At 32.9% G+C, this 11,846-nt stretch overlaps 2 protein-coding genes across 2 annotated transcripts; both read left to right on the forward strand.

Moving 5' to 3' along the window:
* Nucleotides 1-5,573: 5,573 nt before the first annotated feature.
* On the forward strand, nt 5,574-6,834 carry LOC117111469. The gene is made up of 3 exons (XM_033254391.1): nt 5,574-5,706; nt 6,158-6,339; nt 6,709-6,834. The coding sequence occupies exons 1-3, from the start codon at nt 5,685-5,687 to the stop codon at nt 6,832-6,834; spliced, it is 330 nt and encodes a 109-aa protein (XP_033110282.1). The 5' UTR covers nt 5,574-5,684.
* A 154-nt stretch (nt 6,835-6,988) lies between these two features.
* On the forward strand, nt 6,989-8,559 carry LOC117111470. The gene is made up of 2 exons (XM_033254392.1): nt 6,989-7,142; nt 7,771-8,559. Exons 1-2 carry the CDS (start codon nt 7,026-7,028, stop codon nt 7,957-7,959), a joined length of 306 nt encoding a protein of 101 aa, XP_033110283.1. The 5' UTR covers nt 6,989-7,025; the 3' UTR covers nt 7,960-8,559.
* The last annotated feature ends 3,287 nt before the right edge of the window (nt 8,560-11,846 follow it).

Consider the following 11,846-nt stretch of genomic DNA (forward strand, 5'->3'; position numbering starts at 1 on the left):
TGTGAATTTTTATCCTTTCCAAGATGTTCACCAATCCTCGTAATTAATCTACGACCTGTATGGCCTATATAACTGGAATTACATCCAGCACATTTAAATTTATATACTACTGAGGATCGGGATTCATTGGGGATAGTATCTTTAGTACTAAAGAACTGACTGATTTTAGTGGTACTAAATATCACATGTACTTTACAATCAATACAGTATTTTTTGACAAGATCCATGATTCTGCATTTCATGTTGTCTGAAAATATGTCAACTTACGTCCATTTGGTTCTATTATCAAGGATTTCAGTTCAAGAAGATTACCAGTTTCTTTATTAAGGAAATATGAAAAGATTACTCTTCGTTTGAACAAAGCCGAATTGGATTTTAATTTTTTACATAATTGCAAGGCATTCGGAGTTTTTCCTAAAAATATATATATATATTATTATTATTATTATTATTATTATTATTATTATTACACAGAAAATGTGTTCAAGTAACATTAAGATATAAGTTTATATGAACTAAAGGTGTATCCCATATAATGGCTTGATATTTTCTTTTATTTTATATGGGTAGTAAAAATATTTTGATGACTAAAATTTGACATTTAGGAAAACAATTTTAGACACAATAGAAAGCATTTGTTTTTTCCAAAGTATAAGATAGCCACTTCCAGGTATCTAGAAGGGCCATATCCTTAATTTTCTCACCCAAGCCAATGTCATGGTAGGGATGAGGTGGTCGTCCACTCCCAAGCCAGGAGCACCCCGACCCCAGTATGTCCACCCACTGGTGCCACCCCGGTTATTTTACATTGTATCACTTCACAGGTGACAAGTGGTTGTGTGCCCATACACACGAGTATGACAATTCATATCGAACACTAAGTGTTTGCCTTCTTATCAAAACTGAACTTTTCTAGTAGAATACAAGGTACCCACTTTTTATGTAGTTTGCCATTATTTTTCCCTTTTTCGTCAGAAAACCAGATAGAGGCCTATAGTACAACAGCAGACTTCTCCACTTTCCACAGTTAAATTACAGTTTGTAAGATGCAGTTAACGAATCTTAGATGCTATAATTGACTCGACCTAAAAATCTTTTAATTGTAAAGCAAAGTGCACACTGTTAATTTCCCCGCACTCTATCCCTTCGAAACCGAGTATCGAAATCAAGATAGGTCTGGCCATAGAGAAAATAGAACAGATTCTAATTTCTCTATAGTCTGGCTAAGTCCAAGGTCCGAAAACGTTCGTTATCATATTCATTCATAGAATTCAATAGTACATTATCAGAGAAAGATAACGGAAGCTCAATAATAGTCGTTTTAGCTTCTCTCAAGTATCTATTTCTCTTTTAAATTAGTAATAAGAACAATTTATAAGGAGAGAGTCTATGAAATTAATACGAATTTAATTACTTAATTACTTATTGATTGCTTGATTTGGAGAAAACAGGATCACTCGATAGCAATTATTTAAATTTGTTATTTCTTGCATAAAACACTTGTCAATACCTACATTTGTTACAAATTATCACTCCGAAAACGAGAAAATAATTATCAAATTAACTGATCTATTATTAGACCTTAAACTTATAGCTTATAATACTGCGTAGGCAATGAAAGTGATATAACGCTTTGTTTAGCTACGGAAATATTATTTTTTCCCAGACTAGGTCTTCTTTTATCTCCACATCCCACGTTTGATAATCTTGTATCCATGTACCTATTGTGGATAACCGCACATACCATATAATGTGTGACATACCTTGCCAACGACTTAAGCTTGCCAAGCTCCCGAACATATTGTTTTATTGCCGGAAATGATTATTTGTGTTTTAAGGATATACAGCTTTCCATAGAGTATGGAAGAAAAACCCCTTAAGAATTGAATTAAAAACTTTGGAATGTAAAAGGCTCAATTAATAGCACTTTAAATGAGACACAAATGAATTGAAATTTGTCGCTGATTTACAAAGCTTACTACAAAATTCCAGGCAATATAAGTGTTGAATGGAAAGGATTATAGGATGCATATTAATAGGCCAAGTCTGTTTCATTTCTGTCACAATCTAATTGTGAGAAAAGCGAATAACTTGCTTGAAAACAGTGGTGTACCTAAAAAAAAACTCGCATCCCTCTGTCGCACCCCGCCACCATAGAAAATTTTCAAGGAAAAAAAAAAAAGAAAAAAAAAGAAGCAGGCTCAAGTAGATGAAAATCACCTTATTATTATGGTTATTATAATTATTATTTATATTATATAATTAATAATAATAATTATTATTTATTATTATTATTATTATTATTATTATTATTATTATTGATATAATAATGCTAACTGACTTTTGTCTTTGTCTTGTTGATGTTTAGTCATTTTGATGATTTTCCTTCTTCTGTATTTTATTGACATTTTAAAGAGGGCCCCTGAACATCAACTGGCCTCCGGGTTCAGCTGGAAAGGCTACCCTCTATAAATAATGTTGAAATAAATAAATAAATAAATTCATCGTGTACCCACACTTCAACTTCGCACCCCATCATCCCCTCCCCTCAGTTAAAGACACCTGATACCACACTGCTTATAAACATAAAATAAAAGTACAGGCGTAATTCAAATTTTGTTTAGCTAGACACAAGGAGTACATTTAGTAATGATATAATTTTACACAGCTATTGATATACGTTATAACATCTAATGAAAATATGTCTGCAAATAAAGCGAGAAAGGGTGGGTAAATAACATGGGTGTGAGTATATAAAATCAGAGGCGGAGATTCCATATTTTCTGTACTTGAGGGGGTGGTCTGTCAATGGCTTACCAACTAAATCTAGTGGGTGGAAGGGTCCAGGGTAAACATCAGAGCTCACACATTGTAGTAAATGACCAGTAGTAATCGATATAATGACAAAATGCTGTATAGGCCTACATTTGATCAAGGAAACTGAGTCAATACACTAAAATCAACATAATGTACTATAAAAAAGTCATAGCGCAGTAAATTATAAAACTAGGCTATTACGTATAACATAATAATAATAATAATAATAATAATAATAATAAATAATAATTCTGGATTTATTTTCTTCACGTTGAAACAATCTCGAGGCGCTTAACAACAACAGAGAAGAAAAAACCAAAACAAGTGCAAATGTACCACAAAAAAAAAAAAAAAAAAAAAATTGTTATCAAATATTTGGTTTTAGTTTAGTTTAATTAAGTTCAAATGATTGGTTTGATGATTATCAATAAACGATTTACAGTATTTGAATTTGTTTTACGTACCGTAGTTCATAACACCAAGGTAGAGACACAGTTAAAGTTAAATTGACTAAAAAAAAAAACTACACCTTAAAACATTGTTAAAGTCAACTGAAATTTTGTTTAGAATACCGTACACCTTAACAAAAGCCAAACTGTCTTATACCAAGGATGGCTCCGGGATTTGCCCGACGGAAAGTGCCGCGGTCCCAGACGAGTGGGCCGTTGTCCCCGACGAGAGAGTGGGCGTGGTCAGGCGTCACGCAAAGTGGTCCAGGGGGAGAATCCCCTGAAACATATGACAATTTAGGAGTTTCAAAGGCTTATTTATTACATATTTGTGTAGTAAGGTGTAGAAAATACATATAATATTTTTTTCTCCCCGACGAATTGTGGTGTTTTTCTCTGACGGAGGCACTGTCCACTCCCACTGGCACCACCCGGTGCTATATTGCACTAAAAAATAAAACAAGTCCTGTTTAGAATAAACAATTGGTAGAATATGGATTTAAGTTACTCAGTAAGTGGCAATTTTTTTTATAACTTGGTGGATGACGTGAGGCTATGCTGACCGCACACTTTCACTTAATACCGGTATTCTCAACTCTGATCTGTTTTTATCAAATGGCATTTATTGTATAATGATAACAAGAATTTTTAATGCAATTTTAATGCAAAACACAATGTGGACAATTTGTGTTTTTACTCCCAGATTCTCAAGAACATTAAAACGATGCTTATCCAAGTATTGAGAACCACTTCAAACAGAGAAGATTCTATTAACGCGATCCTGTCAATCAAAATATATATTTCCTCTGACATATGGCGATACCTCATTTCATCGAACCCGATGAAAGAATTAAATTATATGTATTATCATATGTTTATTGTTTGAAATAAGCATGTTGGGTCACCTATTATTGAAAAATCTATCAATCGTTAAATCTGATCCACGTGTGTTTTGTTCAAATTGGAAAATATTATATAACTGTATCCAACTAGAATATTGTTAAGTAAAATAGATAAAAACTGAAATGTCTGCCATGAAGGCAAAATTGATTATATTGAACATTTTCTATTTCCATGTACCGGTACTAAAGTTAAACCACACTGGCGTGAGGTTTCAAAATTATTTTTGGTATTACTGGTAAATCTATTAACTTCTGTATATGTCTCAAATATCCTTAATAAAGAAGCATTACAGGTAAATTTCGGGAACTGAAATCCTTGTAACTGAACCAAAAGGACGTAAGTTGATAAAAAAAAAAAAGAAAGACCACACATCTTATATATAACACAAAAGATTTAATATAAGACATAAATGAATGAAAATAATATGATTATTATGAATAAATGTGGTTACACCGCAAAAGAGAAAAAAATGTTTGAGTTAAGACTCAACACAACTATTTGGATAAATACCGATGTTTGATGCGCTTAGAAAATCCCCAACTATTACCAGTTAGGTCTGAAAGAAAAGGCAGGAAACCAAATAAATAATAATATTAATAACCATAGACATTAACTTCATTTTAAATTAACAAACACTGTGGTATGTGTATGTCATCCTCTTCGAGTCACCGGAAAACCTGTATTTAAGGTTTACCAACATGTACCGTATTTGATTTCACAATATTTTCTTTATGCTAAACATAATTGTCGTTACTCAAGTAAGTAATAGGGAAATACCCGTATTGGCATTGGAGTTTATCACAAAAAATGTCAAACATATTCATGATCAAGATGTTGGGAAAGATTTACTACGAAACATTGAGGGCGTAAGTCCTAAGTTATACAGCTTCTAAGAAAAATCACCACTAAACACTCGACATTGATAACTTTGCAAGATAATATCACGATTATAGTATTTACTGTATGTACATTACACTTGAGAAATATATAGCTTATGTAATCAATTTCACCCTAAATCAATCTCCCTTATTGATTGAGATCGCCATGTATAACATTGATTGTTGATTTTGACGATAACAGCGGCGCAGGACTATTCTTGTTACGTTGCTGTACAGTAGTAATTTGTTGTTGCTGATATAATCTATGTTGCTGTACTTTAGCTACTTATCTTAACTCCAGACCCATAAAATAATGTTTATGTGACACGACGAACAGATTTTATTTTGATATGTTGAGTAATAACTAAACAAGTAGGGTGGGTGTAGATTGGTGTGTTCGTTTTCAGCTTATCAAATTCCAGATACATTTAGGGATACGAAGAGGTACATTTAAAACTTGGAATTTGAAGTTTCGGAAAGATTTGGGGAGTTTAGTGGCTTTATTTTTTTTGTAATTCACTGCTATATAAGTCGGAGTTTGAGATGGATTTGCTAACACATTCTTACAGAGCATATCAAATAGTCAAACCAGTAGCATTTGAGTTAAAGCAATTGGAAACAGTTTATTTGAATCATAATGTCATTCGCCTGCTATATTGGTAAGCAAACTCTTGTTCTAATTATAAAATAATATTAATATTAGACCATTTTAATTGTTATGATTATAGTAGTAGTAGTAGTAGTAGTAATAGGCCAATAATAATAATAATTATTATTTTTTTTATTATATTATTATTATTATTATTACTATTATTAACTAAATAAATTTATTATCATTATTATTATTAATTTTTTAAATTATTATTACTACAGTATTACTATTTTGTATTATTATTACTAATAATATTGTTATATTTACTACTGTTAAATTACGATAGTAGGAGTAATATATTTTTTACTATTTTTATAATCTTATTATTACCATAAATAAGTTTACAATTGATAATGATATAGTATTATAGTAGATCAAGTAATTTTTATCATCATTAATATGATTATTATAATTTATAATTTATAATGTGACTGACAAATTCCTTGTTCTCTTCGTAGTGTTGTCTTTGTACGGGGCGTACCTTTCTTCAGCGGCGCCTGTAGTACAGACTGTGGCGCCTATAGTACATGCTATAGCACAAACAGTGTCCACCAGTGACGCCAACCTCCAGATACACGATCAACTAGTCAGTGAAACAATGCAACTGAATCAAGTGGAAAAAACTACTCTTGATAGCTACGTAAGTAGGCCCTATATTATTTAAATTTCGTTCAAGAACAGTAAATGCTGTGGAAGCCACCGACCCAATCTGGAGAAATTTACAGAGTTATGATAGACGTAGGCCTAGTCAAGAGAGAAATTTTCTTTTTCATGCAAATGCATGAGTCAAGATAAATAAAAATTGAGAATGTCGAAATATTCTCTCTGATTTATAAACAGAGCAAATGGTGATTGACAATGCTAATGGTGTTCATGGTCACGTTCACAAAAATGACGAGAACGATTAGATGATGATGGTGATTATGATTATGTCGTCGACAATAATAATGATGATGTTGATGATGATACAGTAAAAACTAACAAAAAATATAATTTTTTCCTGTTAAAGAGATTAAACCGATTTCACGATCCGGACGCAACTGCCGAAAATATAAATATAATTGGTTTACCGATAGCAAGCGAACTTTCTCTAAACACAAGACTTATGGCCACGGTAAGATATTATTTTATTTAGTTTAGCATGGAAAAACAAAATTCTAAGTACGGGATGATACTATACTATAGTACGCTTAATATTTTTGTTTAATATAAATATATAGATAATAATTGTTGATATTAAGTATGGTTAAATTCGCAAGAAATCAGGTAGACCTACATCTGTCAGCAACCCACATAGACAACATAGACGTTTATGAAAAGTTTATAATGATGATTAAATCGGATGAGGCTATATTGTACAAGGAGGACCCGACTAACTATGTTGATGAACTTCAACAGATTGGTGTATTAACGACTCGTGTTTTAAACAAAGCTCAATCGATAGTAAGTATTATGCAAAAGCATTTCGGGAACTCCATGCTTCAATAAAGTGTTTTGGTACTGGTTGGTACTGGGATGGGCATTTATAATGACCGTCGTAGTTTGTAAAGTCTTATTGGGGTTCAGGTAAAAAAACCCAAGTGGGGTTAGGAGTCCTTGGAGCTGAATCATTGTACCTTTGCATGGTGAATTCCGTTATTATTTTGATGGGGTTGGGGGGGGGGAATGGTTCAATTGTCAAATGGTTTTTGTTCAAAAAATAATTAATAGGTGGGGGTGGGGGAGACAAAAGTCGGGAACTCACTGCGCCCGACGCGATTCTATGGAGAAAGCCACGCCCGCAACGGATCGTTTTTAATGACGATTAGTTCAGATTGCCTTCGACAATCAGCTGACTGCGTCGCGTCGTCTAAATGCTCACATGGAGTAGAGTTGACTCGTCCGCCGACGGTCGTACGACGCAGTGAGTGCCCAACTTAAGGCAAACAAGACCATAGAGAAATAAAAACATTCTTTGAAAAATACGAAATTTCAAAAAGACCATTTAGATAGCATGATTTTAATAATGAAATTTAGCTCAGACTCTATAATAATTTATTAGAAATGGAAAATAAAATGTTTTTCTCTGCAGGTCGATCAAGAGAAATTATCAGGAACATCGTTGGTAAATAACCCAGAGGCAAATTACAAGACTGTAACTGATAAGTCTACATTGAATGTAATAACTCTCAAAGTATTAGAGGAATATTACTGGTATCTTGTTATAGCTGAGCGAGACTTTGATACAATGTTGTACAATCACCAAGTCGTGTCGGTATAGCTTGGAGTAATGTTAATTCTCGTCTAACTTTACTGCGGGTGACGCGCAAATAAGAATTCTTGGAGTATGGCGTCACTAGGTCTTTAAATCATCTGCGTGTGTGAAGACATTGAGTACTCTCTCGTGTGTGAATTTTAAGACGGATTTGGACCGTCGAAGAAATTTATAACTGACTTTAGTAAATCCGTCCCAGGGTCACGCTTTCGTAGCCCAGTCAAAAGTTTTTATACAGTATGCCTGTGGAATACATTCTGTCCGGTAGCTTATAGACAACTTTATTCATGATTTTGTGTAGCTATGTTTATCGTACTGTGTAGTTATATAAGCTCTAAGTATCAAACGATATTCGAATTTCTTTAATATTTATTTCGATACATTTTAGCATTTCATATTTATACTTATCGATCAATTTCCTGTATAACATTTGTATATGTTTTATGTAAAACGCAGAATATAGTTTTTAGCAATGACAATCATTACTGTGTTTTATCACCTTTGCAATTAAGTATGTTTTTAAATTGTCTCTTAGAAACTATAAAAATATAATTAATAAAGAAAATAATAAAAATAACACTATAGGCCTACATTAAGTCTTAATTTCAGGTCAGGGACTGAAGTAGCTTTATTCATGTCCTTCTCTTAAAAGATGTAGAAGATGTAGAAGATGTCTATTATAAACTAAGATGGTGTGCTAAATCGTTTGATATATATCCGTCAATTGCTTCATTAATTTTGCCACTTCTATGTTTTTACCAGAATACTAAATAAATGAATAAATTATTTGATTAAATTATTACTTGTAAACATGGGTCATCTATTCATTGTAGCTGAATTAGTATCATAACATAGTGTTTAATGTATGATTTAACCATCAAGTCAATGTATTATTATCCTAATATTGTCTTAATATTTTAATGTACATTTCTGGACTGTGAAACGCAAAATTAAATGCTGACCAAAAAAAAGTGTCAGTAATAACGCATTTCCCAATTAGAAAACGACGTTTACACATAGGCCTATGTAATTTACGCGGTCGTTCTGTGGTACCTGAGCAACGATATCCAAGTGGTGAGGCTTTGTAAATTACATTTCGTGAGTGAGAAGATATCATAGCTAAATTGTTGTAAATAAAAAAAAAAAAACAAAAAAAAAACCAAACAAACAAACAAAAACAAAAAAGGACAAACAAACAAACGGTGGAAGAAAAGAAAATCACATTCAAATTTAAGTCTGAAAATGCCATATCGACCATCTAGAGGTGCCACAGGCATTAAATGTTGTACCAACTCTACTGCGAATTCCTGGATTCGCCACATTCATTGTTCGGCACTTTACTTTTGTTTGCTTGTGTAGATTCTTAGAGTATTGTGCTGGTAATATAATAAATTACCAAGAAAATAAGCATTCTTGATGATGATCCCAGATGTGGGTGGACAATTTAGAATTAAAATATCACAAAGTCGTTTAAATCCTAAAAAAACTTTCGTATTTTTAGAAACCGTTTTAAATTCCGTTTTCGATACTATTCGGTCGCCCTAATAAATCCTGTTAATGAATTCAGATGTGAGTTGACATTTGTTATTTTTTTTTATCATAAAGTCATTTAAGTCCTAAAAATATGTAGATAGATTATAAAACTTACTAGATAATATATTTTAATCTGTATGTCCTTACATTTGCGGTCAGAAACCACACACCCACATACCCTTACACTACGAAACAGGTACCAGCTTCTTTCATTCATCTAATTGTGCGAAAATAATAGCACATAAGCCTAATTATTAAAGGTAACTTAATAAACATTACCATAAGTATATACACAGGCCTATGGACTCAGGTACGGATAAAGAGAAAAATCTAGGTAGGGGTATGTTACGTTCGAAGCACTGAGCTGAGTGGGGGTTTGGTGCTTGAGATTTTTGTTTAGAAATTCTTGACCAACATGGTACATATAATTTCAATAGAAAATCAGCATGTTTTTGAGTACCATGCGCACCCTTCTCTCTGCATTCTCTTCTTTTTTTCACTTTTTCTCTTTTTTTGGGGGACCCTCACACCCCGATGGCCCCCTGGATCCAACCCTAGTAATATGTTATGTTTTGGAGAAAAGCAAGTATGATAGCTTGTTTTGTATAATAATCTATAGACCTAAGCAAGTATTCGTTGTAATAAAGTGTAAGTATTTTTTTAAAGACCTGTCTACGTCTGACAGCTATTTTAATACATTTGCCGTCAGATTTTCTGTGACAACAGCACTTCATTTATAGCCACCAGGTCATTATATTTTGGAATACCAAGAACCTATCTTTCTTCTTTCTTCTCTTTTTTTTTTCACTTTTTACTCTCTCTTTGGGGACCCTAGCCCACCGGTGGCCCCCTCTCTTTTCAAAGACCTAAGTCTGACAGTTATTTTAATACATTTGCCGTCTGAATTGATGTGACAACGGCACTTCATTATCTCTACCAAGTCATTGTATTTTGGAGTACTATGCACCTCTCTTTCTCCTTGCTTTTCTTTTCTTCACCTTTTTTGACATCTCTTTCTCCTTGCTTTTCTTTTCTTCACTTTTTTTGGGGACCCAGCCCTGGTAATATTTTATGTTTCGCCAGAGAACGACTATGATAGCTTGTTTTGTACAATAATCTATAGGCCTGAGCAAGTATTCGTGTACGAAACAAAGTGTGCGATTTTTAAGACCTGTCCCTGTCCGACCATTGTTTTCATACATTTGCCCTAGGAATTTCTGTGACACCGGCAATTCATTTAACTGCACCACGTCATTATCACTATTGTTATTTGTTATCTCACGGGTTGGGGGAGGGGGTGTGTGGTGAGTGTGTGCAGTGGTGCTTTAATATCATGGTGCATTGCTGTCCGACGGGGATAGGTCTGTCGATTTGAATTGTGGATCGCTCGTAAAGACTCGGTAAGCATATTTTGCGGTCAGCTTGGAAACACCGGAATTAAACATATCGGATCCTGGATGATGTGATCCCCAGAATGACTCATATGTTGTTCTAGAAAAATTTAAGTCAAGAGAGTGGAATATACTGTATTGTATGGAAGGATCCGTTGTCACCTTTACAATTCAATGGGTTGTTATAAAAGGTAGCGTTTATGGAGCGTATATAATATCTGTATAGGCACTTAATACAATTACACAAACCATATAGTATAATAGAGCTTTTATAATAGAGGATTATATATTCAGAGGCTAAAGAAAAAAATATAGCTTAAAAGCTTGATGGATTTGTCAATGTGTTAATTGTATAGCCATTAATTTACATGTGCCGATGTACAGATACAAACATGCCCATATATAGTGAATCATAATTGAATTAATCCAGGCAATGTGACGATAGACATATATTGTTGAGATAAATTATTACCGGTAGTGATTCTAGGTGAAGGCAATATTGAGCGTAATTTAATTGATACATGTTTTATAGGCCTGTGGATTGTTTATTATGTTTTGCTTATTATATGCCTATTTCTAGAATAATGTAATAAATTTAAATGATAATAATATTAATAATAATAATAATAATCATAGTAATAATAATAATAATAATAATAATAATAATAATAATAAACAATTTGAAAAATGAATAGGCATTGTGTACAGTATTTTTGCTAAGGCTCTACAATATACGAAAGCGAATCCTACGTAAAAAGCACGCTGTGTTGCGAAACGTGCGCGTGTTCCTTTTCGACTGTAAAAAGAAATCTTCAATACAAATTTGTTTATAAGAGAATTAGGCCTACAATAGTTTTTTATATAACAAAATTTCCGAGTCCAAATTTTTACACTCGCAAATTCCTCCTTTTTAAAGTTCAAAATTTATATATGTAAAAAACGCTCTCTCTATAAAAGTACCGTAATATA

The sequence above is a fragment of the Anneissia japonica genome, unplaced genomic scaffold, assembly GCF_011630105.1.
Source record: "Anneissia japonica isolate Jap-2015-1 unplaced genomic scaffold, ASM1163010v1 scaffold6365_len125945_cov166, whole genome shotgun sequence".
Lineage (NCBI taxonomy): Eukaryota > Metazoa > Echinodermata > Crinoidea > Comatulida > Comatulidae > Anneissia > Anneissia japonica.

Bases quoted from the DNA above. Each gene is read 5' to 3' on its own strand.
- LOC117111469 (XM_033254391.1), top strand. From the start codon at position 5,685: ATGTCATTCGCCTGCTATATTG. The intron at 5,707-6,157 runs GTAAGCAAACTC...TTCTCTTCGTAG, and splicing joins GTCATTCGCCTGCTATATTG to TGTTGTCTTTGTACGGGGCG. The intron at 6,340-6,708 runs GTAAGTAGGCCC...TTCCTGTTAAAG, and splicing joins AAACTACTCTTGATAGCTAC to AGATTAAACCGATTTCACGA.
- LOC117111470 (XM_033254392.1), top strand. From the start codon at position 7,026: ATGATGATTAAATCGGATGAGGCTATATTGTACAAGGAGGACCCGACT. The intron at 7,143-7,770 runs GTAAGTATTATG...TTTTCTCTGCAG, and splicing joins TAAACAAAGCTCAATCGATA to GTCGATCAAGAGAAATTATC.